Here is a 21,943-nt window from a genome sequence, read left to right as displayed (position 1 = left end):
CACCCTGAGGCGACTTCAATAGTTAGGGTGCAGTTGAATTAAATTATCACTGTTGCATTTAGAATATTCTTGAGGAGTGTTAAAGAGAACAGAGTTCAGAATAAAACAAGAATTAACAGTTATTCTTAAGCAGGTAAATACTTTTGAAATACAGCACACACCCCCGACCTCCCCACTCCCCCAATGCAAAATCAGTTAACCCTTCCCTGGAAGGAAGTCAATACACATAAGCAGAAGAGAGAAGAGTCATTCAGGGAGCCAGGCCAGCCAATGTTAAGTTAGCAAAAGTCAAGGTGAGCTGAAGCACTTCTTGCAGGTAAGTAGAAAGTTGTTCACAATGTTTAAAAGTCTTGGGATCCACAAGCTGATTAGGCTTGTGAGGTAAAGAAGCTGCTAGCAACTCTACAGATGCAACCAAGACAAGTCTCCAACAAGTACAAGCAAAGCGCCACGAGAGGTTAGTTCTCTCAGACTTTACAGTACCTTTAGGTTGAAGAAAAGTGCAGCAGATGGCTTCGTTTCCGGTGCAGCTATGCAGATCCTGATGTTCCTGGGCCTCAGCCGAGAGGGAGGACTTCTGGGGACACCTGCACTGCAATGGGATGGTCACTGTTCGCAACCAGCAATTTTTCCAACAAGTGGCACTTCAGTGTTTCAGCTCCTCGCGACTACCGCAAATAGCAACACTGCGGTTCCTGGCTGTCGAGATGGACTTTCCTTGCTTCTGGGGTACCGCACTCTGTTGAGGGGGCTCAGCAGGGTGGCTGTCCTTGCCGGACACCCAGCTGGGCAATCACCTAAGAGTGCGTTCTGGTCTCCTAGGAGACTAAGCACAGGGAGTTTCGGGAACCTCCCTCGCTACCTGCTCCGCCAGACACCCTGGAGCCAGAGGCAGGCTTCACTTGTGAATCCCACCAAAGAAAAATCGAACAATGGCACCGAACCTGGTTTGGCGTGCAGATAAATCTCAAGAAGGACCTTTCCACAAAGAAATGTCGAAAAAAGAAGACCAGGGCCATTTTGACAAAAATTGCACCCTTGGGTGTTTTACTGCAGCTGCGAAGGCAGGCCGCGGTAAATGCACACCACGGTAGTTAAAAGTAAACTACTGCCACCTGTCATTCATTGAGGAAAGGGTAACATAATACTGTTACATGAGAAGCTAGACAAAGGGGATACTAAGTAACCACACCAGCACCCTGTTGTAAGATACTGTGTGCTGGGTCTAGAAAGTTACAAATGGAAGTAAAGTCAATTTCGCTTTACTGCTCTGGGGAACAGTTGTTTATCCCAGAGAAGGTATTTAAACCTTTGGGAAATCTGAAAGACTTCCCTGTGCCACTGCACTGAAGGTGCTGTGTGACACAATGTAAAGATGATGCCTATGGAGTTTGTCAGACTCCACAACCAAAAGAAACGCAAAGTCCAGAAATCACATTACAATACATGAGAGTGGGGAAAAAGGGTCTCACCCTCTCTAGGTAAAAAAAATCAAGTCCTCAAATCCAGGAGTGAAGACCGCCTCTGGCTCCAGAGCGTCTGGGGCAGGCAGGAAGCGCGGGAGGCGCCCAAAGCTCCCTGCGCCCATTCTCCCAGGAGACCCAAATGCACTCTGTGATGACTTGACGGCTGACTGTCTGGCAAGGACAGCCACCCCGCTGGGCGAGCGGCAGCCAAGCTGGAACAAACGGGAGGGAATTGAATAAAAAGGCGAGCCTCCTGGCCTGGAACACAGAGTCGACCACTGGAACGAAGGTACCGAAGACGAGCCCGAAGAGGACGGCCGCTGCAACTCCTGGACCGTTGGTCCGCCCTGTGAAGCCCCGCTGCAAATCGCCACGTTCACATCGACAGAGAAGCCCAGCAAGGATGACCTCTCCCCCTGAATTGGTAGGACCAATCAACTCCCAAGTAAGCCACCTGGACACCCATCTCGGAGCTGGTTGCATTTCCTCAGAGTGCTGCAGGAAATAGCATAGCCAGAGAGAGGGAACCAAATTGTGTGCGTTGCTTGTAAGCTGGCCTCCGGACTCCCACGACGTTGGACCAACCGAGCCTGACTTTCCTCAGCTGTGTGTAGGACCTCAGAAGCAAGGACAGTTCACCTTGGCAGCAAGGACCAGCCTTGTTACCAGTGCGGTTGCTGAAACTAACTGAAGTTTGCCATTTGCGAGCTTTTGACTGTCCCAGTGCAGTGCAGGAGTCCCCCGACGTCCTCCCTCCCGTCCCCACGACCGAGGCCAGGAACAGCGAGCTCCACATGAACCACCAGGAACAGAAGTCACCACTAGTGCTTCAGGACCCTGCATTCAAGAATATTCTTGGGGATCATGAACCCATATTTATAAGGCATGTGTGCACTCTGGGCATCCCTTGGGAAATAATGGTGTTTTGTAGAAGTGTTACAACAACAAAAAAGGGCTGTATATCAACATGTTGTGCACCTAATGCCCTACATTTCAGCTGTTTTGTCAGGTAAATCTTTTATGAAACACGTTTTTCCACAGGATTCAGTCAGAAAAATGGCAAAGAAAAAAATAAGATTAACAAATGGAGTCAAAGAAAGTAAGGGGCAGGGAAAGGAAGTTACGGGGGAACCTCCCCTCCCCCAAGTGAAACAATGACCTAGAATCATTTTTTATTTTGACTGCTGCATAGAAACCTGCTTACATGCATGGAGATCAGAATTAGGTACAGAAAGATCTAATACTTACTTGTTTACTTATTAATATATGTGATAATCAAGCCTACTGAAAAGGTGAAGAACAATATGCTTTAAACTAAAGAAACCATAGTAAAATCTGAGCAAATGTGTCCCGCACCAAGTTTAAATATACCAGACACAGGAACATTTTCATAAGAAAGACATTTACATGAAGGGGACCACAAACATTAGCACTTAGGTGCTATTGAGTCCACTGCATACAATTTCAAATATCTGCAAGGTGGAGTGCACAAGCACACCCTTGCTCTTTCCTTTTGCAATCTGATGTGTAAAAAAGTAAATGCTTTCTGCAAATAACATTTTTCAGATAGCATTTACTAATGGATTTCTATGGCACCTTGCCAGCCTACACAGATGCTGCTCTAGGCTACAGAGCCCCCTCCACTCCCAAGAGAACAAATGCAACTGACCTGAGAATCCCAGCCCCCCTTACACCTATTCCCCCCTCTGCAATTACCATCCTAGCCACCCTACCCACCACCCCCAATGCCCCTACACCCTCCACCCCCCCCTCACTGAAATCCCTTGCTTGCGTATTGGTCAACGCCACTCCATCTGCGCCCACACCTCTGACATCCAGGACTTCCTATTAGACAACAACTTGGATATATTAGCTGTCTCAGAAACTTGGTTACATAAAGCAGCAGGACCCCTTCTATCACTGGCTCTACCCACCGGGTACTCCATCCTACGTGCTGACCGACAAGATGGCCAAGGAGGAGGAGTCGCAATCATCTCCAAATCCCCTCTCCCCATCAGAGTCTCCCCTCTCCAAAGTCTCCCAGGCTACGTACTCCTACAAGCCAAGATTGAATTCTCCCCTCAAACTACCATCAATTTACTACTCCTTTAACACCAGCCCTCCCACACTGGCGCTCCGGAAACTGATATCCCCTGCTAATTGCCCCCCTCCTCAAGCCCAATACCAAATTAATTCTCCTAGGAGACTTCAATTTAACCTTAAAAGACCCAGCCGACCAAAGGCCACTGCCCTCACAACTACTCTTGAAGAGATGAACTACACTCAATTGGTCCTCTCTCCCACCCACGAAAAGGTGGAATCCTTGACTGGATACTGCAGCACACCCCTCCAAGTTATATCTATTGACCCCTTCCTTTGTCAGATCACTAATTATTCCGCTTTACAATGACTAACACCATCAAAATCACATCCACCACCATGGCCCCCCTGATCACTGCCAGACGTACCTGCAAACTCACAGCTGGGCTACTATCCCCTTCTATTCCTGCCTCCCTTTACTCAGTACCAGACAGCGCCACCACCGAAGACATCCTAGCATCATACAACACTGCACTGCTCACTGCACTTGGCGAACACGCCCTCCTTAGAACTACTTCCTGCAAAAAGAAATCCCCAGAACTGGTACACTGACGAACTAGCTCCGCAACCAAAAACGCTCCCTCGAACATTCTTGGTGAAAAAAAAACATGTCTAACAATAAAGCTGCTCTCCATCGTGCACCCAGCACCTAGAAAACAGCCATCATTTTCACTAAAGCCAATATCTATAAAAAATAGAATCACTGATGCAAGCTCCAACGTCAAAGAGTTCTTCAAAATCCTTAGCTTGAAACCCCTGCCTCCCAAGTGACAATTTTCCCAAAAATAAAGCATGGTGTTCGATCATCCAATCAGCCCCTATCACCAAAACCCAGAATCTTAGGGATAAAGCCATCCTCAAAAAGTCACTCCTACTTCCTGCACCGCTTGTCTCTTGGGTAAGCACCACCCCGACCACCACTAACTCTCCTCAGTTTCAATTCTCTGCTGTCACTCCTTCTGAAGTCCTCACCACCATCCAGCACCTGAAAGCCTCTAATTTCTCTGGAGACATATGCCCTGCTCACATTGTTAAAATGTGTGCTGAACCCCTGGCTCCGCCCATAGCATGCTTTATTAACAAATCTTTCAAATACAACTCAATTCCTAACTCTATCAAAGAAGCCTGGGTCACCACACTTCTTAAGAAACCCTCCCTAGACCCCACCGTCCCCACCAACTACCGTCTGATTACTACAGTACTTTATCTTCTCAGAAATTTGCACCGCTCTGCCTACTCGCAACTCCAAATGTACCTGGAAAACCACAACCTGCTAGGTTCCCACCAATCTGGCTTTAGACCTAGACACAGCAGTGAATCTGCCCTCCTGGATCTAAAGATCCAGCTCGATCACATCAGAGACAACGGGGAACTTGCCATCCTCCTACTGGATCTCTCTGCAGCTTTTGACTTAGTTGATCATGCAATCCTATGCCAACACGTCACTGCAACCTTCAACCTTTCCCCAGAAGCTACCTTATGGATCAAATCCTTCCTATCTGATCGATCCATCAGGATATTTGTGGGCACTGAAGCAGCTGACCCCATCCCTGTCTCCCCTGGCGTCCCCCAAGGCTCCTGCCTCTCCCCTACCCTGTACAACATGTACACCAAACCCTGATTCGACCACCTAGATAGCCTAAACATACCGGACACCAACTTTGTCGACGACATGCAGGTCCTCCTCAAAATGACAGGCAATCCTGAGATTGATTCTACTAACATGAACCGTATCTTCAGCATCATCCAGGCATGGATGGCTACCGACCATCCTTGCCTGAGCAGTGATAAAACTGAGCTCCTTATTGTGGGCTCTCCTCACCGCCTCAAACACCTAAGTCCCGCCTCCCCCTCTTTCTGCATCAACGGTAACATCATCCCAGTCTCCGCCCACGTCAAAACACTTGGCGTCTACCTCGACTCTGAACTAAACATGCACTAAACTTATCAACCTCTCCAGAAAAGTTCGCACCACGAGTAACTGCCTCACACTAGCTAGGGGCATTATAGGTAGTAAACTGGATTACTGAAACACCATCCTAGCTGGCACCTCAACCAAAAACATCAATAAACTCCAACTGTTACAAAACAATGTACTCAGAGCAGTCTGGGGCCTGAAACGCTCCGATCACTTCCCACAAATCAGACGAGAAGTTCACTGACTCTCCATCAAAGCATGCATCGAATTCAAACTCCTTACTATCACCTATCACTGCCTACACAACATCAACCCTCCTTACCTCATCAACCAAATCTCTAAGAGACACGCCACTCTGAACCTCTGCTGCTCCTCTTCCTTGGCCCTGTTCACACCCAGGTTCGCCAAAAAAAGAGCTGGGGCTCCAGCTTCACCACCATCGCACCCGCCCTCAGCAATGCCCTCCCTCAGCATATTCAAGATGAACCCTCCTACTCGCTCTTTCGAAAGAAAGTAAAAACAACACAGTTCAACAAATATATGTGACCCCTGCCTGAACTATAACATGCTTGTTGTAAATTGCCTACCTTACTTACTCTGTACCGTATTCTTAGCCCTGTGATACCTCAGGGTCTGGCCGCTACTTATAAATGTCTCTCTCTCCCTGGCTGTTCAACCAGTATCTGGCACTCCTTGCCCACCGCATCGCTGCCCTCTGCCCCAACTTTCAGTGCTATGCGGACGATACCCAGCTCATTTTCAGGCTACCCTCGGCCTCCTCCTCTCCCTCCCTCCTGTCTGTCTGCTATCCAGGAATGGTGTGCTGCCAATGACCTCTGCCTTAATGCTAATAAGACTGAGATCCTACTCATTGGCACACCCACTCCCTCCTTCACTGCAGCTCTCTGGCCGGCCTCTCTTGGCCCTCTTCCTGCTCCTACCTGCAAGGCAAAAAACCTTGGGGTCATCTTCGACTCCTCACTCTCCTTCTCTCCTCATATATCTGACGTCTCTAAGAAGTCACATTACCAGCTGCACCTCCTCGGAGGTATTCTTCCCTTCCTCTCCTTCCCCCAGAAGCTCACTGTCTCCCGAGCCCTGGTTCTCTCGAAGCTGGACTACTGTAACAGCCTCTATCTTAATCTGCCTGCCTCCACTCTCCGCCCTCTGCAACTCATCCAGAACAGAACTGCGAGACTTGTCCTTGGCCTCAAGCCCAGGGACCGTATCTCTCCAGGACTGAAATCTCTACACTGGCTCCCAGTGGCTGCGAGGATTAAGTTCAAAACCCTCTGCATTGTCCACAAGGCCTTCTGGGGCCTGGGGCCTAAATACCTTCAACTCTCTCTTCCTAAATATCTTCCTTCCCGAGCCCTACGCTCATCCGTCTCCAACTCCCTCAGGGTCAGCCGCTTCTCGAAGCAACGAGCTGGGGGTAGATCTCTCTCCGCGGCAGGGGCCTCCCTCTGGAACAGCCTTGCTGCCTCCCTGAAACTTGAGGAGAACCATCTCCGGTTCCGGAAGCACCTCAAAACCTTCCTCTTCACTTCTGCTTTCTCTCTCCCTCTCCCCTGCTAAATTCTTCACCAGCACTGATTCTGCAACTGGGCCACTCTCACCGACCTCGGTCCTGGGCCCAGTCACTCTTCACTTGCACTGCCTCCCTGGCAACCCCTGCACTGCGGGACTGTCTCTGTATCACTACAGCCCCCCCCCCCCCAGCACTTGTCTGCACTTACCTTGCACTTGCCACCAGCTGGCCCTATTTATTTAATATTTTATTTCTATTCTACTTATTTGTACTGCACTCCCCCCCTCCCCCTTCCCCTTGCACTTTTTCCCTTCCCCCTACCCCTGCACTTGCGCGGTCTGAATGACACCTGGCCTAGTAGGATCGTTGTCTGTCTTCCCCTTGTTCCCCCCTCCCTGCCTCGTCGCGCCTTGAAACACTTGTGTATAGGCGCGTTACAAATGCCATATCATATCAATAAATAAATACAATGGCATTTACATGCTTTTAACTGGTTCTAAATGGAGGCAGATTCTGTAGGTATCCATTCGTGTTACGACTGCATTGATCTCGTGCAGGCATAAAACAAATAGTACTTTGGGGACTGAGGAGGAAAACACGGCAGAGGTCTTAACTCGGCTTTATGCCACTTCTCCATCTTCAAAAGACTTGAAAATGGGGGAGAGTGGGAAATAAAGGCATAAAAACATTACACCCTATGTTATGCCTTTGTTTCCCTCACCGACCCATGTAAAATCGCCCAAGCCTGTTTTTCCAATATGGACGCTCTCTCTTAATGGAAGGATTTTGCTAGATGGTAACAAAGATTCCTGTCCCCAGAGGTGGGTTTCGACATGGGAGAGGGTGAAGTGGTAATGTAGACATTTCTGTGTGACATTTTAATTGTTCAAATGCTGGAGTAATTATTTTGACATTATTATTATTATTATTATTATTAGGTAACTCATTCGTATTTTGCAGGGTGTTTCCTGGAATACTGTGCGCTACATGATCGGCGAGATACAGTATGGAGGTCGGGTTACTGATGACTATGACAAAACATTGCTGAACACATTTGCAAAGGTTTGGTTTAGTGAAAACATGTTTAGCCAAGAGTTCTGCTTTTACAAAGGATACAGCATTCCCAAATGTGGCACTGTGGACCAGTATCTTCAGTACATTCAGGTTGGTTATCTCTTGATTTTGTTTATCATCCAATGTGCTGTTTTCTACATGTTTCTGTCACGATAAGAACACACTTTTGCTTTGGTTTTCCTGTGACGTAAAGTACTCCTGCGTCACGATTTAGGCGATAGGATGTGCTGCCTACAGTTTAATTTATACTTTTTTTGATACGATTTGTGGACAATGTATGCGAAAAGGTTATCAGACAGATAGCCGACATTAGACAATTGTTCCTTTTATGTAAAATGTTGAGTATTCAGAAATGTTTCTTGCCACCATTTGTTTTTAAAGATGGTATTTCATAATAGGAAGGGAATTGATGTCTATGCAGTAATGAGGATTGCACCATACTTTTCAGTGGGACCCAGGCCCTCCACATATATTATCACTGCATCACATGTGGTTTGACAAAAACATAATACATCTCTAAGAGTTTGTATTCTATGCTCATTTAGTTGCAATACCAGCCACCGGCGCCTTAATTTCAGATAAAAGGGACATGAAACATAATGTGCGGAAGTGTCTCTGTTTGCTGTAATTCACAAGAACATATCAATTCATAGCAATTCATACTGACTGACCCCTTCCATTTTCCAGCTAGACTCAGGACAGGAAGGAGGTGCAGCCGAAACATTAAATACACAGTACCTAACAGAGGGCTGCATATGATCCATGTAACAATCAATACCTAAAGATATTTTGAAAGATACATAATCCAAATCCTGGCTAGATTATTTTGTCAATCATTTGACCGTCAATCCATTCCGAGTATGCCTGTTTCACTTGTTTTTATTACTGCATAACATATTTGTGGGGTGATCCCACAGACGAGAAAGGCCAATTTGTAAAATAAATAGTTTAGCATAGGGTTTGGTATCCCAATCAAGTTTACATGATACAGACATTGCATCACATCTTTTAATAAAACTTCATGAGTCATCATCAAACCTGTATATAAGGGGGCTGTCATCCTTTTCTACCAATTTAATAGAGGTAAGATTAACATGTCCCCATGGCTCGCCCCCATTAATAGCTGCTGGTATAGCTCGCAGGGAATAGATTTTTGAAACATGTCTAGCAGAGTATTATCCATTTGGTTAGAGAATCACACAATAGCTTTGCTCGTGGTGGAAAGGGTCTGCTAAAATAGTCACTTTGGGATACCCTTGAACAATTTCAAGAAAAACAGATACTCAGTCAATCAAATGTATTTACCGTCTGCAGTGGCTTGTCCCCAGACAAAAGTCTTCAGTGTTTTAAACAACCAATCTTCATCACCTTAGTTTTTTGAAGTATTAAGGACCACATCTAGGCCCTTACAAAATAGGTCAAATTATTTCAACAGATTTTTCAACATATCCTGAGTTCTGGCCACTAGCACCGGATCATCAGTGTCTAGTGTCTAGTGGTTAGAGTTGCTTACTTATCATTGGAACATCTTTCCCTTCTGAGAGAAAATCAGAAATAGCACCATCAATAAACAAGGAAAACAGCACAGGAGCAAGTACTGTAGCGAGGCAGGAGGAAGTCGGCCAGTCGTTGCAAACCCGACCGAGGCTGAGCCTATAGAACACTGAAAAACCTGCTGGAGGAGAGACCTGAGAAGCCCAATCCAGTTCACCAGCGCAGCGTACTGAGAAACGGATGCCGCAGTGCCACAGGGCACCAGTGGAAGAGAAGTGCAAGTTTCGATGGTAGCGGAGGAACCTGAAAACGCTAAAGAACGCTTGCGCTGAGTCTGCTCAACCTCACAAATAGCACTTCAGTGAAACGAAAAGGTACGCAGTGGCCCTGGGGAAAAGGGGAAGCAAGACCCAATCATACCCCAGGGCCGGGTGAAAGCAATGAGAGCCCAAGGCAGGCTGAAAAAGACCATACACCAAGAGGGGGAAAACGTGACCATACCCAAATTGGGGTGAAATCAGGCAAACCCAAAGGTGCGAGTGAGGTGAAAGAGGTGAAAGAGGCGAGGGCCCGTCTTGGACTGTAAGATACCATACCCCACGATGGTGGAAAACAAAACCCTACCCAAAGGCGGAGTGAGAACAAGCAAACCAGAAAGCAGGGTGAGAGAGTCGAGAGCCCAAGGCGGACTGCAAGAGATCATACCCTGAGATGGGGGAAGCGAAACCAGAACCCAAGACAGGGTGAGAACAAGCAATCACCAAGGTCAGGCAACAGAAACAAGAGTCCTAAATGGGCTCTGAGAAACTATATGCCAGGGTGGGGTGAGAGATGCAGGACCCCAAGGCGGGATGCAAGAAGCTATACCCCAAGGCGAGGGGAGATTTGTTCGAACTATTTAGAAGACAAATGGACTGAAAAGACCTTCAGATATCGACTGTACAACCATGTCATGGAGCCTCAAGGAGTAAACCACACTGGGTGGGGTTCAGAACCAGACACCAGTCCATGGCTAAAACCAGGGGTCCTAGTGTATTTTATGTTGGATTTATTATTACATGGTTCTACGTGATTTCATCGCCGCACTTTTCATTGCAGGGTTTTTTGCCTCGATTTTTTTTTTCGAAAAAACATTGATTTATTTTCTTTTTTGGGGGGGGTAACCCCCCCAAATCCCCTTTCTTTTTTTCTTTTTTTACATCCTGAAAACCCAAACCCATTTTTTTTAAAATGTCCCCCCCAAAAAATTAAATGTTTTTTTTTACGAAAAACAAATCGCGGCAAAAAACCCTGCGATGAAAAGTGCGGCGATGAAATGACGGTATACCTTATTGATACCAGTGGTAGGAACAGAGACTAGGTTAGGACAGGTTTCTGAATGGAAGACCTCCTTAATTTTGGGCAGAAATCTTGACACTCCCCCTTTTTGATATACTTTCTTTTATAGAGTCGAATCTTAGATCTAGGGACATTTTAGGATTTTGGTATATAAATAAAAGAAAGTTACAATGCTTCCTTGTCCGTCTCCTGTTTCTGAATTATCACAGTATGCATCTCTGGTGGACTCCTTTAGATAGTGTTAAGATTTCTGTTGTAATCCCCATGCCCATATCTTAGTGCAGCAGTATAATTAGAATGTAGCAGATGGATTGTATCAATAAAATCCAGGTCCTGCCCTTTTGCACTCAAGATATCTGATAGTTCTGGCCTGTTTACCAAAGAAAAAACAACTTTCAGATCTACGAAGTCTAAATACAAATGGGCCTTGTTTAACACCACCTATTTCTGTACAAATAAGTTTAATTGAACTCTGAATTGAGCTCCCGGAACACCTGCACAAATCCGGACAAAATCCTGCTGCATCTAAAGTAATGCCACCTCACAAAGCGGTCCGTGAGCTGCAGGAGTGAGCATTGTGTTGCATACCGAGGTCCCGGTCGCTTAGGAGCACTGGTGAGGCGGCAGCAGCCGTTGGAGCGGAATCAAGGCTTGGAGGGGTGACAGCTGAGGGAATGGCCTGGACTGCCGCATGACTGGAGCTGAGCCGGGACATAGAGTGGTGCCATAGGTTAGGCCTGCAGTGCCTCATCGTTGCAGGCATCACTGGCGATGCACCGTTGCAGCACCTGTGGATGCTGCTGTGAGCTGCACCAGCCCCACTGGTGGGGGAAGGCATGTGCACTGGCCTGGCAGCCCGTGCCGAGGTGGTGGCGGCCTGGGTGGTGGACCAGATGCCCTTATTTATGGCAATAGCAAAGTGCGGATCACACCTTGACCCAGGCTGGGGGTACAACACAAAGCTGCTGTACTGGAGCTGAGGCTCATCGGCTCACCTTATATACATTGGAGAGCCTGGTGGTGTGCAGGCGGATGGGAGGAGGAGGGGCTCACCCGATGGGCCATGACACTGGTGCCTGCTCAGGTGAGCCATGACGGGTTGACTGGAATTTACAACAACTTCTGTGGGAGACTGGGCCCTCAGCAGCTCTCCCAGGCTGCTGGAGCATTGACAGAGAGGAGGTAAGACTCCCGGCGGCTGGCGATAGTATTTCCTCCACATATTGAGTCGGCCCGTTCCTTTGATCATCAAAGGGACACCGGGGGCTGCTGCCTGGAGCACAGAGATGGGCCGGCGTGAAGCTGAATAGCAACCAGCCAGGAGAGAGGTGTCTGGTGCAGTGATGAGGCTGGGCCTCAAACACTATGAGATCTACCCAGGGCTGCCTGGCTTCTTGTTGTGGTGGCTGGAGCCCGGTGTTCAATACTGGGCTTTGGTGTCACTGCAGCACACGTAGAGACTGCGCTTTTAGCCTTACATCTGAACCTGCCCCAGCCCACATGGTAGGATGCTGATACACTGCCAGACAGGGGTTTTCCCCCGGAAACAGAGGTCCCAGGCCTGAGACAGTGAGGATGTTGCCCTGGATCTACCAGGTTGGGAGAATTTGGAGCTGGGAACACTGACTGTCAGTACCTCCAGTGTATCATAAGTGGGATTTGCTCATTGCAGCGAGTGGCAGCAGTGTGTGCGACTAGTGCTGGGCAGGATCAGTCATCTTTACAGCCCACCGAGCCCTTGCACTGGTGCATGGCAAGATTGGGAAACATGACAAGACCCAGACCAAGCTCCCATATGCTATTGCCTCCCAGCAAAAGCACGCCTTGAGGGGATCTCAAGACATGGAGGAGGTATCTGAATCATGAGTGGAGCCCACCTCTGACACACTGAAAGATATAAAGGCCATGCTGACACCCCTGCAGACCGGCATCAACTCATTTGACAGTAAATTGGACACCCTTTCTTGCAAAGTCGATCACATGCATGTCAGGCTGAACAAACACAGCAATCATCTAGATGAGGCAGAACAGCGCCTGTCCAGGGTGAAGGATGAGTCCACTGCAATGTCACGTGAAGTTGTTCAGTTAAAGAAAGCAGTCGGAGAGCTCCTTGAAAAGCAGGATGATTTAGAGTCCAGATCCCGCCATAATAACCTCAGAATAGTCGGGGCCCTGGACGCAGCAGACAGAGGTCCCATGGAACAGCTGGTGCAAACTCTGCTACGGGAGGTGCTTGACGAATCTGGCTTCTTAACAGCATTTGTGGTCAAAAGAGCACACTGCATTCCAGGTGGATGCCCCCTGTGCCGATTGCGCCACCCAGGCCCATCATCTCTAGGCTTCTCAATTACCTAGACAGGGACTTTTCAGGCGGCTTTCGCGAGAGCTGGGCTACCTCACATAGGGCGATCCGATTCGACTCTTCCCGGATTGTTCAGATAGAGTGCAGGCATCAAGAAGGAGCTTTATAGAGGTGAAGAAGAGTCTGAAGTCAAAGGTGTTCAAAAACACCATGCTGTTTCTGGCGCACCTGCGAGTTCAGCACAATAGCAAAGCCCTTTTCTTTCAGATGCCCAAGGAGGTGAGTGAATTCTTGGACACCATGGACAACAGCGCTGCGACAGTGACGAATAGACCTGGCCAGGCCATGCCTCTGTCAAGAGACCCGAGCTAAGGCACCGGAGGAGCACTGGCGCTCCCTAATTGGGTGGATTTGATTTACTGGTTTCGATAGTGGGTGGGTGTGGCTAAGCCGCAGGAGGCTCCCATGCTTTGGTTCTTGGTTTGTGATATTGGGGGAGAGATGGGCTTAACTGGCTGATTGGGGTTGTCAGTGGGGAAGGGGGTGGATGTGGAGAAACTGTTCAAGTTGACTATCTGGTTAATGCTAGGTTGTTTCTTACGGCATGCAGGCTTCTGGCCTCAACATCTTCAGGGGTAGACATCTACTGTGATGGGGTGGGCATAGACTGGGAGGACGTGGGAGGGACCGTCTGGCTCCTGATGGGGCTACTGAGCAGTGTCACATGGGGGAGGAATGTCTGGGGCTGGTAGGGGGACAAGCTATAGAGGTGGGGTGGAAGAGACTATGTGGGGTGGACCTGGCACACAAGGATGGTTGGACCTAAACTGGCATGGCTAGTAGAGGTATTACTTGCATGAACTGGAATGTATGTGGTCTGACTAGTCCTTCTAAAGCTAGAAAGGTTCTATTATATGTGCACAGACACCAAGTAGATATTTCTTTTCTGCAGGTGACGCACCTCTCACCCTCCACTGAGGCTGGGTTCGCCAAATCATGGGGTTGCTCTAGATACTTCCCCTTTTACTCCAGCTACTCACGGGGGGTCTGTATAGCCATAAAGGGTGTCAAGAGGTGGTGCGTGATACTGAAGGGAGGGCCTTGGTCCTTACAGGGCTGATACAAGGGCAGGTATTCACTTTTGTGAATTATTACTGCCCCAATACCGACTCTCTTGATACATTGGAGTTTTTTGAGGAGTAACTTCGAAGGCACCCTGAGAGTATTGTGTGGTGGGCGTGAAACTTCAACGCGGTTATGAATCCCGCGCTGGATAGGTCTGGGGGATTCAACAGGGGGACAGCGAGGGCCACATGCAAACTGAGGCAGGTTTGTGACAGTGAGGGGTTTGTAGATGTGTGGAGGGAGCGTCAAAGGCAGGATAACGGGTACACATTTAAATCTTTGGTACATGGCTCAGCATCAAGGCTGGATTACATCTTGGTTTCCATGAGGGGCTTAGGCCCGATCACTGATTGTAATATCTTGGCACATACACTCTCCGATAACGCTCCAGTTGTTGCGACACTCACTCACTTTTCCAGGGAAGTGGCAAGGGGGGAGGAGTTCGTTTTTTAATGACAGCCTGTGGGACACAGTATTCCAGGAGGCGGCTCTGGAGGGCATAATTCTTTTTGTTCAAGAGAACGAGGGCTCAGTGGCGTCTTACTCGATTCTCAGGGAAACCTTTAAATGTGTAATTTGGGAGATATGTAATACCAAAGTGGCTGGGAATCTCTGGGGTATACAGGCAGAGCTGGCTGCCAGTGAGGCTCGGCTGAGGGGTTTGGAAACCGGAGCTGGATTCCTTTACGAATGCTGGGAGGCAAGCTCGTTTTTTGTGGAGATGGTTTTTTTTAGGGACTCCACTCAGCGGAAGGTGAGATTCCTCATTCAGGGTGCAGCAGTGCAGCAATGCGGTGAGGGGCAGAGAACGGGAAGCCAGCTGGCATGGATGATAAAATCCAAAACCGCGAGATCACAAATCACAGCAATAGAATCACCAGCTGGGGGGCTCTTACAGACTGATGAGAAAATAATGGGGGCAATGGTGAATTATTACCAGGCTTTATATTCCTTCACTACCAATATTGGTCATGCGGCACTTGATGGATACTTAGATCAAGTTATGTGCACAGAACTAAAGAGAGTCTGGGTAGCGCAGAACTAAAGAGAGTCGCTGACCAGGTTGTTAACTGAACAGCAGCTACATGAGGCCATTAAAGCCCTCCCCGTGGGAAAGGCTGCTGGCCCAGACGGGCTCTCTGTTGACTTGTATAAAGCATATGCTCCACTTCTGGTCCCCCATATGTTAAACATGCATCAGCAGGTGCTACAAGAGGGCGACCTCCCAGAGTCAATGCGTGAAGCATTGGTTACTGTTATGGAAGCCGGGGAAAAGCAGAGAAAGTTGCTCGTCCTGCCGTACGATATCTCTGATCAATCATCATGTTCTCCACAGCGCTAGCTAATAGGTTTGCTCTGATAATTTGTGTCTTGGCAGATGAGGCAGGATTTATGGCAGGGAGGTCCACTTCATACGTGCTTCAACAAGTATTTGGTCTTCTCTCAGTCCTCGAGCAGAAATCTCTAGTAGTTGCGGCCCTTCTAGATGCCGAGAAGACATTTGACTCAATCGAATGGCCTTTTCTCTTCTCTGTTTTGATGGGCAAGGGGTTTATAAAAATTGTATCCCTGTTATACGAAGGCCCTGTAGCGCCACTATGGGTAAAAGGGAGGGTGTCAGTCCCTATCAGGATGGGTAGGGGTACACGACAAGGGTGCCCGCTCTCCCACCTCCTGTTTGCGCTTGCTGTGGAGCCCCTGGTGGAGCTAGTTCGATCGAGGCAGATTGACAGAGGTGTACAGTTCTGCACGCGCAAACTGGTTATTTCACTCTATGCCAATGATCTGATCTTGTTTACAAGTGACCCCAAGATACATTTAGCACCACTCATGGCCGACATCATGGATTTTGGGCGTTTCTGGGGGCTCAACATATATCTATCCAAGTCTGTGCTTTTCCACCTAATCGACGAAACCGAGAGGTTTCAAGATGAGTTCAACTTCCAATGGCATATGGACTACATGTGGTACTTGGGGGTGTACGTGGCGCAGTCCCCTGAAGTGCTTTACCAGTCACATTAATAGGGAAAAATGTGATCAAACCGTGGAGTCCCTTGAGAGATGGATGCACTTGCCTCTGCCCCTATATGGCTGGATAACATTGATTAAAATTGCAAAATAGGTATCTGTATATTTTTCTCAATGTATCCATGGCGGTCCCTTCTGCTTTTTTAAAAAAAACACTGTAGGCTCTAAAAACGAGGTTTGTGTGGCAGAGGAAACAGGAGTGCACTGGACCAAACCTGTGGCTCCATTGGATACGGGGCGCCTTGCACTCCCTGATCTCGAATCCTACTGTGTGGCAGCTCAACCCTCATTCTTAACGCACTTGTACGACCCGATCACAGACAGGGCACATGTCCAGATCAAAAGGGCGATAGTTGCTCCATCGCTTCTGAGGGCAGTAATTCTTACCTTGCCGCAATGCGTGACAAGAGAACGGAATATGGTCGAGCTTACTTACGGGGCATGGCGGCACATCGAAGAGAGGGCACGGAGTGAGGTTCTATACTTCCCACTCCTTCCTATCAAGTTTGTGCCAGCGATTCCACTGACAAGGGAGAGGGTTTTTACGCAATGCATGGATAGACTGGGATTCCCGTGCTGGTGGGATCTGTTCCCAGAAGGGCAGTTTTTGACTCTAGAAGAATTTAAAGCGAGGGGCTGAAAAATAGGTTCACTAGTTTTCCTGAGAATCCCCCAGTTGCCCTGGTACTGCATGAAGTGATCAGTTTGGGAGAGCTCAGTATAAGTTGGGCTCCTGGTTATGTGCTAGCATAATAGATAAATCGGCAGAGTGGGCAGGGGACTCCTAGAGTAAATTGGAGGGTGCTCTGGGTACTCCTATTTCTGATGTTGCCTAAAGGTATTGCTGTGTGCAGACACGGAAGGTGGCAGTCAGTAGTAACTTTAAGCTGATACAATTAAAATTTCTCCATCAGTTTTACCTGACCCCGGTGGATAACCACAGGTTTTTCCCCTAAACACCAGACTCATGTTAGAGGTGCGGGTACACACCAGCAACTTTTTTGCACCTGGCATGACTTTGTCCACGCATACAGTTGCTCTGGTCACAAGTTTTTTACACAGTTGGGGGGATAGCCACTGTCCCCCATGATGGCTCTTTTGGGTTACACGTACGAACTGCCGAAGCATGTTAGGTGGCTTTCTGATCCTTGCAAAGAGGCGGGTGGCCATGTTATGGGGGCGGGGGCGCCCTCCTGAATACGAGCAATGGAAAACCGATGTCTTATTTTGTCATGATATAGAGTCTGAATATGGAGCTGCCATGGGCCCAGTGTCAAGGGCGAAGGACATTTGGGGACCTATGTAGCCTATTTACTATCGACCAGGTGTGATGCCCCCACAAGGATCTGGTCCTCTGTGTGATGCATAAGCGTGAACAATAATGTCTCCTTTTTTTGTTAATGGTCAGAAATATTGTACTGTGGGGGGTGGGCAATGTGTTGTCGTCTGCATTTTTTAATTTGTTAAATTTGCATTGTTCACGAAATATCAATAGGAAACAGAGTTGGGTAATTCCGCTCTGCACCAATCAAATCGTCAAGAGTAAGTCTAGGATGAATCTGAATCGGATGTCTGGGCCGTGATCATAAGCAGGCCCAGGTACCATGAAGCCATACCCAAAGCCTTACCATCGTACAACTGATGAGCCTGATTGCCTGAAATCTGTTATGAACACAAACTCACGTTGTATATATAGAGAGTCCGCTTTTATTCGTCAGTGTGCCATAAGTGTGACACATGTTTCAACATTTTTCAAAACAGGGCCCTCGAGTGCAAACTGTTGAAAGCGGTCACTGCTAGTTGCTTAAGAGCTGTATATAGGGTCAAATACGCAAAAACCTGAATCAATGTGTTCCCATGTCAGTACCGGGTCACAATGCCAAGTGAATCGACGCAGGAAAATACAAAAGGGTTTAAAAAAACAAAGTATAATTGAAACCATTGATGCATATTGCCCCGTCACTTTTTAAAACCTTCCTGTGTTAATGACATTTAATTTTTAGCCTCAACTGTGCCTTCCACACTTTTCATAACTAATTTTGCAAATATTTTGCCCAAGCCATCAAGACGAGAGTTTGAGCGATAATTAAACTGGTTCTGTCGGCTTTTTATAAACTTGATACAATCAATGCTGTGTGTCAAGAAGGAGGCACCCAACCACATGCCAACATAACTTCAATAATCCTATGTATAATAGGTTCCCATATTACCAAGTCACTTCTGAAAGGATTTACCAGGATATCATCAGGGCCTGAAGCCTGGGATGGTCGTTCTCAGATGATGGCTTCCCAATATCTAAAAGTGAAAAATATAATAAGGCATTTTTATTTATTTACCTATAACACACTAGTAGCCCGCAGGCAAGGGGTGCACATTAACATAGTGGACATGACAGATAAAACCAGGACATGCCCTGACGCGAAAGAAGAGAAGAGGCGGAAGGGAACTCTACTCAAATAAGAATGTTTTTAGAAACCACCGTTCTTATGTTTAAAACCTCCACATTTCACCAGGATTAGGTCAGCGGAGCTGAGGTATATGGCTGGGGCATAGCTACATTTAAGAGATTTAAGTTAGACAGGGGCCTGGCAGTATAGGCACATGTGAACTAGCGTAGCCATCTTAAATTGGATTTGTGCATAAACCGGGTGTCAATGCAAATTCCTCCTATGTTCAGAAATGTGCTCTTTCCTCGACTCGATATTCCTTTAATAATGTGTACTGCCTCGTTCTGGAGGTGACGTACCAATTCCTGGATGAAATCAGGGTTATCATCACTTTTTGAGGAGGTACACAAATGTAACAAATTCAAATACTTGTACCAAACATCTTCTTCAATGTTATTCAACACATCCCTAGATGTGTTGCCACCTTCAATATTCTGTGAAGCAAATCTCCCAAACTGCTTACAGTAATTCGTTTTAGATTCTAAGGTCTTCCACTTCCCTCCAGCAAATACCTTCTTCTTCAGTAAGATTTTCACATTGTGACCTTGTGGTCCTAACAGAGTTATGATCAACCGTTCTTAATAGGTTTTATTAAAAAAATGTTGACTTTTTTGCTCTCCTGGTCAAACCAGCTATTCTTGACACAACGGACCTTACTACGAGGGTGTGAATTCTTCAGAAAAGGTGTTTCTAATTATTGTAATAAATGCATTCAAATGTTTATAACATCCACATACAGAGCCGCAGGTTTAATAATCCAGCATCCCTTATGAGAAATTTCAGACAATCATCTTTTTTGTAACCTTTCTCCCACCTGAGCTGCCTTTTGTTATTTGCTATTTTCATATTAAACTTTGCAACAAGAGGTTGAGGGTCACTTTCAATAAGGGTGACAATTTCCAAATCAGAAACCAGCAATCAATGTTCCATATCAATTATAATGTAATCAATGGTACTTCTTCTGACTCCTAGCTCATAATTAAAAGCGGACTTTAAATTTACATAAACCATGTTGTATCAGTAAATCGTTTAATAAATTGCCACCTTGGCTACATTTCTTACCACAAAAAGTTGGAAATGTTATCCTCTGTGTGTCTAATGCAAAATGTAAAACTCTATCGAACTGGCATTTATCAGTTTATATCAGTTCAGTTCATAACTTTATTCAGTAAGGTTTACCATGTAAATATGAATTAATAAAAACATTATTATTATTCCATTACATCATTAAAAGTTTAAAACACAGTATTTTACAATTACATCCAAGAGTGGCGCAAATTAAAACTATAGCATCCAGATATCTTTTTACAATAACTAATATATTTCCCCGTAAATCTTTGTCATGTACTATGAGCCTGTTGTATGTGCTACAACAGAGGCGAAGTATAATAGACGTCATAGAATAAAATATAGCAAAGCCTGTCCACATTGTCTGCGTTATAAATCCCTAAGAACTGGCTTTAGTGTTCTTTGTCAAATCAGACCGTATTGTGGACAAAAAAAACAAACAAATCTTTTAACGACTCCTAGCTATTTCAGCAGAACAGACTTAAAATTTTTTCAAATATTCTCAGGTGGTACAATTCGAGGCCCTTGTAGCAACAATCGAAATTCAAAGTAATACAGTTAAAGCATAACTTGCTGAATAAAATACCATATAAAGATATTAAAGGACTCGCAAATCTAAGTGTGTTCCCCACATCTGCCTATTATACTGTGAAACCTACTGTATTGTGAAACCTAGGCCATATCTCCATATCTGCCTATTACATCTGCCTTCTCCACACTGGACAAAGAGTGCTGCAGCCGAATACTAAAATGGATTTCTGAACTCTGACCTGGTGGGCAGAGGTTCAGAAGGCCAGCCTGGTTTCTTGGAACAGGGTAACCTTCTGGACAAGCCAGACCAATCAAGGTAGCTATGGCGGCGGTCAAGACTAGGTCTCAGGTTGTGTGAGGGTGACTGAAAGACCTCAATGAGCACACAGAGTAAAGGACACTTACAACTCACTCCCAGTCAGGTGTATATTTATCAAAAATACAAATACATTTATTCCAAGGCCTTTGCAATTCAACACACAGTAAGAAAATCACAGCAATACTATTAAACCAACACAATCCTTTCTACACACATATATACAAGACCAATGGGCTCCAAAGGATGAAAGCACCAAATGGGTCCACAACCTAAACAAGGAAGGAAATAGGCAGTGCAAATAGTCTTTAGGCCCTTCTGCATCAAACACAATCCTAACTGAAAGGCAGTCCAATCCCTAAGATGAGGGGACCCTAATACTCAAATGTACTTGCGAATCTGGCGCACGCGGTAGTAAAAATGGGCAAAGTAGGGTCTTTTGTAGCAGCTCAGGAAGGTAGGTGAGGTGATGCAGAATAGGTTCCCACTATTCGGGCAGGGCCTCCACTTCAGGGCAGAGTCGACTCCAACAGTTGTGAATAGTTTGCTAGTTTGCACTATCAGTGGACAGGAGAGGGGCCCTAAGGGGCCACTCATGCGTAAAAATGGATGGATGCACTAGGGGCCACTGGTTAGGGTTGCAATTACTCACGATCCGCGGCGCACTCCGGACCAAACTCCGGCAGTCAAGTACACTTCGGTTGCAGGTTCAAATGCGGCAATCACACGCCTCTGCGGCTTTCAACGACAAAGATACAGCATTGATTCCCCTACGGGACAGTTGCAATTTCTCCGCTCCTCGTGGATGGATCAGGTCAGTTCTGCTGTAGCAGACTACAGGGCATAGAGGACCACAGCAGTAATGAACTTGCAAAGTTCGTCACCATGGCTGGGTGACAGGGAAACCGCGTAAACTCTGGTTCGGGTGCACTCACTTTACTCCAGACCTGGGAACACCAAGTGTACGAAATTCGGTGTGAGATGCCGTGAGAGACCTTCTATGACGACCAGATGCAGAGGGGTCCAGCAGGATGACAGCAGTCTCAGGTTGCCAAACCTTCCAGCGGGTCACCAGTGGTTCCTCGACTCGGCTTCTTAGTTTCAGGATACTTAGATCCTATCCTTCGTTCAGTGAGAACTCCAGAGATCGACATGGTATGGGTGTTTGAGGCCTTCTCTCATCCAAAATCTCCTTTGCGTCAAAA

The 21,943-nt window shown here is 46.8% G+C and overlaps 1 protein-coding gene across 1 annotated transcript in view; it reads left to right on the top strand.

The window, feature by feature from the left end:
• DNAH5 (dynein axonemal heavy chain 5) overlaps nt 1-21,943 on the top strand; it is a 4,235,244-nt gene that overhangs the window by 3,935,968 nt on the left and 277,333 nt on the right. Inside the window, exon 74 of the mRNA XM_069613779.1 lies at nt 7,976-8,179. Within this exon, the coding sequence (XP_069469880.1) occupies nt 7,976-8,179 (204 nt within the window). The remainder of the gene's footprint in view (nt 1-7,975; nt 8,180-21,943) is intronic.

The sequence above is a fragment of the Ambystoma mexicanum genome, chromosome 5p, assembly GCF_040938575.1.
Source record: "Ambystoma mexicanum isolate Mex_15411 chromosome 5p, UKY_AmexF1_1, whole genome shotgun sequence".
Classification (NCBI taxonomy): Eukaryota; Metazoa; Chordata; class Amphibia; order Caudata; family Ambystomatidae; genus Ambystoma; species Ambystoma mexicanum.
Note: the sequence above shows the minus strand (reverse complement) of the source record. Positions and strands in the feature narration are given on the sequence as shown.